Source organism: Oryzias latipes, chromosome 22 (genome assembly GCF_053564925.1).
Source record: "Oryzias latipes strain Hd-rR chromosome 22, Olatipes_Hd-rR_3.1".
NCBI classification, from domain to species: Eukaryota; Metazoa; Chordata; class Actinopteri; order Beloniformes; family Adrianichthyidae; genus Oryzias; species Oryzias latipes.
Genome location: NC_136258.1, coordinates 13,172,663 through 13,177,819, shown reverse-complemented (window position 1 = coordinate 13,177,819; position 5,157 = coordinate 13,172,663). Strand labels below are relative to the sequence as shown.

General features: G+C 37.2%; 1 protein-coding gene across 1 annotated transcript; it reads left to right on the top strand.

Moving 5' to 3' along the window:
• The first annotated feature begins 2,601 nt into the window (after window positions 1–2,601).
• mgst3b (microsomal glutathione S-transferase 3b) lies at window positions 2,602–4,379 on the top strand. The gene is made up of 4 exons (XM_004082393.5): window positions 2,602–2,839; window positions 2,954–3,076; window positions 3,337–3,409; window positions 3,744–4,379. Exons 1-4 carry the CDS (start codon window positions 2,714–2,716, stop codon window positions 3,842–3,844), a joined length of 423 nt encoding a protein of 140 aa, XP_004082441.1. The 5' UTR covers window positions 2,602–2,713; the 3' UTR covers window positions 3,845–4,379.
• Window positions 4,380–5,157: the final 778 nt, after the last annotated feature.

Sequence of the window (5,157 nt, the reverse complement as noted above, 5' to 3'; positions counted from 1 at the left end):
TAGCACTACATAAATCTAAAATTACATCACCCGGTAGGGATGGTATAAGTTATGTTATGTTAAAACATTTAGGTAGGAAAATGAAATTGAAATTATTGGACATGTATAATAGGGTCTGGTGTGAAGGTAAATTGCCGACCAATTGGAAAGAGGCTGTGGTTATTCCTATATTAAAACCTGGGAAAGATCCGAGCAGCCCAGAAAATTACAGGCCCATAGCACTCACATCACATGTTGGTAAAGTGATGGAAAGAATGATAAATGAGAGATTGCAGTATTACCTGGAAAGTAAAAATTTGCTGTCCCCATATCAGAATGGTTTTAGGAAAGGTCGAGGGACAATGGATCCTGTAATCTGTCTAGAAGCAGACATTAGGAAAGCCCAAGTAAATAAAGAATATTTGGTGGCGGTATTCTTTGATATTGAAAAGGCTTATGATATGGTCTGGAAAGAGGGTTTATTGATAAAATTAAGAACGTTGGGACTTAATGGAAGAATCTATAAATGGATTAAGGGCTTTTTGTTTGATAGATATGTTCAAGTCAGGATAGGAAAGTCCTTTTCTACTAGGTACGTAGTGGATAATGGAACCCCACAAGGTAGTGTAATTAGCCCTGTGCTGTTTTCAATTATGATTAATGATATATTTAATTCAATTGGATGTGAATTTGGGAAAGCATTATTTGCAGATGATGGAGCCTTGTGGAAGAGGGGAAGAAATATTCATTATGTGGAGAGAAAGATACAAGACGCCATTACGGAGGTGGAAAACTGGTCTTATGACTGGGGATTCAAATTTTCAGTAACTAAAACAAAATGCATGGTTTTTACTAGGAAACGTGGAACTGTTTTGAACTTAAGGTTATATGGAGAAGCAATTGAGCAAGTACATAGTTTTAGGTACCTGGGGGTTATATTGGATACAAAATTGAAATGGAGAGAGAACTTTGATAGTATAGTAGGGAGATGTAAGAAAGTCATAAATATAATGAGGTGCTTGAAAGGTACTGGGTGGGGAGCTAGTGCACAGGCTTTAAAACAAATATATATTACAATGATTAGGTCAGTCACAGATTATGGAATTATTGTTTACAATACAGCGTGCAAAACGTTATTACATAAAATAGAAGTCATCCAAAATCAGGCTTTGAAAATATGCACTGGGGCTATGAGGTCAACTCCTGCTGTGTCATTACAAGTTGAAATGGGGGAACTCCCATTGAAACTAAGAATTAAACAGCTGATGCTTAACTATTGGGTGAAAATACAGGGTTGTGTAGGTGTAGAGAACATGGTTAGGAGGGCTATTGAGCCTTGTTGGGAAAGTGATAATGGGACAAATGAAAGTGCTGCTTGGAAATTAGCTAGGTTAGCGAGAAAAGCAAATATTCATGGCAAAACCCTAGTTAAGACGTTTCTGTACCCGACCACTCCTTTCTGGATTTTTCCAACTGCACAAGTGGATTTGTATCTCCATAGAACAATGGAGGATAGAAAAGGGAAGGGAAACTGGGATGAGATAACAGCAGACAGATTAGACACAGTCCATGCTTCATTTATACCCATATATACAGATGGATCTAAAGACCCAGAAACAATGAGAACTGGTTTTTCTTTCTGTATCCCTACATTGGACAAATCTGTTGGAGTTAAGACGTCAAAGGATCTTTCAGTTTTTGCAGTTGAAATGTTGGCAATTTCATATAGTTTACACTGGCTAGAACAGAACAGAATTGGGGATGGTATAATTTGTTCAGAATCATTGTCAGCTTTGATATCTCTGAAGTCATACTATTCTGAGAGCAGATCAGATATATTATATGAAATTTATGAGAGTTTGATCAGGTTGGCAAACTTAAAAATAAACATTAGATTCATGTGGGTACCAGCACATAGGGGGGTGGAGGGAAATGAAATGGCTGACTTCCTGGCAAAAAGGGCATTGAAACGGGGAATAGAGATAGAAATTCCATTAGGTAGGACAGAATTTAGGGCAATTATTAGGAGGCGTATTATGGAAGAATGGCAGACACAATGGGAAAGGGAGAGGAAAGGAAGACATCTATTTAGTGTTCAGGACAAAGTAGGGAGAGGTATGAATGTCAGAGTAAACACCAGAGATAGCTGCATAATATCACGGTTGAGGATGGGACACACTGGTTTAAATAATACATTGCATCTGATAGGGAAACATCCTACTGGTTTGTGTGAGTGCGGGAAAGGGGAAGAGTCTGTGGAGCATGTTCTATGTCAGTGTGAACTGTATAGGGAGGAAAGACGACAACTGGAAAGTAGGGTACGGATGATAGAGGGCGAGCAAATGACTTTAAAGAAGCTTTTGGGAGGGGAGGAGAATTTAAATGGTGCAATTATAGGTTTTTTGAAAAGAACTAGGTTATTGAGGAGAATTTAGTTTTTTTTTTTTTTTATATAGTCAAATTTGGTTAGGTAATCCCCACTCTGACCCACACTCCAACACAGTAGGTGGCGGTAATGCACCTTCACGATAGTGCCTCCCGCCAATAAAATCACAAGAAGAAGAAGAAGAAGAAGAAGAAGAAGAAGAAGAAGAAGAAGAAGAATATCTCGCGATATCTTACGCGATTTGGCCTGTTCGCCTGCCGCGTACGTTAGCGCCTTCTTATCCCTCCCTGTTGCTGGCGCTGATAAGTATTTGTGAACTGCAGCAAACCAGATTCTTCGAGTGCAGTGATGGCTGTCCTCGCCGCTTTACCATCTGACTTTGGATATGTCATATTTACTTACCTGTACAGCTGGATTATGATGGCCTATTTGGCTGTCAAAGTTGGGGCGGCACGGAAGAAGTACGGCGTTAAGGTATTGCTAGTGTGTGTGTGTTGAATTTCTGTTGTGCCGTTATGATTTGAACAGTTGACTAACTATTTTTGAGTCTCTTGAGGATTCACTTTTTGTTTCCGGTTTAATCTGCAGTATCCCGCGATGTACAGCGACAAAGACCAAGTTTTTAACTGCATCCAGAGAGCCCACCAGAACACCTTGGAAGTGTACCCTCAGTGGCTTGTTTTCCAAACGATCGCTGCACTCGTCTATCCGGTTAGTTTTCAAACGTGTTCGTCGATTATATGCATTTGGTGTCGGTTTAAACTCTGTAAATGGCGTAAACAGTCAGATCTCTAAAAAATTTTGACGAGTCATGATGATTGTGTCACACTTATGAGACCACTCCTCCTCCTGAACTTTGCCATGATGTATTAACATTGCTCTGATGACTAGACATAATCCCTGGAGATTATGCCAGATTTTCTCATTGATTAAAAAAAGTCATGTTTTATGTACTTTTTGTTTTTACCCAGTTAACTGCATCTGTCCTGGGTGCCATTTGGGTAACCAGCAGGTTTTCCTACGCCTGGGGATACTACACAGGAGGTAATGCTCAGACAGTTTTGAATAATGAAACATTATTCTTTCATCTTTATTGACACGATTGTTTAATCAGAACCACTAGACAAAAGGTTATTTCACAACAGATTAAACGTACATACAAACAGTATAATCAGAAGCATAAAAGCAGCTGAACAGGCAATAATCGTAAAGGTCAATGTGCAGCAATGGCTTTGATAGCTCCTTTTTGAAGTTGGTTAAATTATTTACACTTAAGTACACAATTAAAGTTATTCTATGAAAAGGTCAGTATTGAGGTTATTTGACATTATTTACCTTTTTGTGTATATTTAAAGTGGAATGGTTTGCTGTATTTCAGATCCTGAAAAGAGGATGAAGGGAGCCTATGGCTACATTGGATATCTTGGAGTCATCGTTCTGTCCATATACATCGCCCTGCAGCAGCTGGGAATTTTGTAGGATGACCATCAATCCACTTTTGTATCTGGCTCAAACGTTTACCCAGATTATGCCTACTAACATGGAGTTTTCAGTTCCTCAAATCAATCTTCAATATTTTCAAAGTTAATATTTCTGTCTCCTTTTATAAGATTGCTTCCATTAAATTCTGTTATCATATATAATACAATTTTTCTTAATGTATTCTTCATTTCTGCATTTGCAGTCATGACGTGACTTCAAATACATTGTCTGTTTATTCACATGAAATTTTGACAAGATTAGTGGTAGCAAAGTATATGAATCAACTCATTACTCGTTGAGAATCTTCCATTCAATTCCCCCATTCCAAGAATGTTTTCTGTTTACTTTTTTTAATTAAAGTTTTTTTTAGCCTAAATACTTTCTCTATATTTTAAATAGGAAAATGCTATATGAAACATCTTGTTTAAATTCTTTGCCACTACACAACCTACAGCTTTGAATTTTTGTTTAGACCAGTTTGTTTAAACTGGTCTAAGCAACGACAAAATAATAAATTTTATCATTTAGTGTCTCTGTCTGTGACTGTCTGTGACTACTTAGTCTCTAAAGTTTAAGATTTACATTTGGAGTTGCTGATGGAATAACACTTTATTTCATTTGATCTGTAAAGGTGACCCACCACACAAAACTCTTAAACAGTCTCTGGAATCTCAATACATATAATTCATGATAAACAAAGTGCATTCACTTTGATTATTTTGATTCTTGATAGATTTTAGAAAAGACAAACAACATGTAAGGAGTTTTGATGATCATCGTGCTTGTTAAATCCAAACCAGACAAAGGATCCCATCAAAAGTTTACTGTCATTTTAAATCTTTTAAAATACGTTCTTAATCTTTGGCAGCTTAATCTTATCACGCATGCGCACGGGTGTTTTCAATGTATATGCAGGGGATCTCGCCTTCCGCCGCTGTGGGCGGGGCAGAAAACGAAACTAAAGTGTTCGGATATGCTTTTAAAACGGTTAAAGCAGTTCTTGCACAATGTTTATTTCCTTTTTCATATATTTACGACAACCATTTTAGACTCCGCGAGTATATTCGCGTAATCGCCCAATCCTACTGCAGTTTTGTAACAACTAAATGTAACAAGTCATTCATTTTGAAAAATATTTAAAGAATTCAAACAATCGTGTAGTTTAAAATATGATTTGTTTATGGACACCTTACCTTAATTGACTTTTTTCTGCAATAAGCTGTAATTGAGAGTATTTGTTTGACCTTAAGTCTATTTGTTTTAGTCATAACAACGGTTTCATTTTATTGAAGTTTAAAATTCCTACGTTA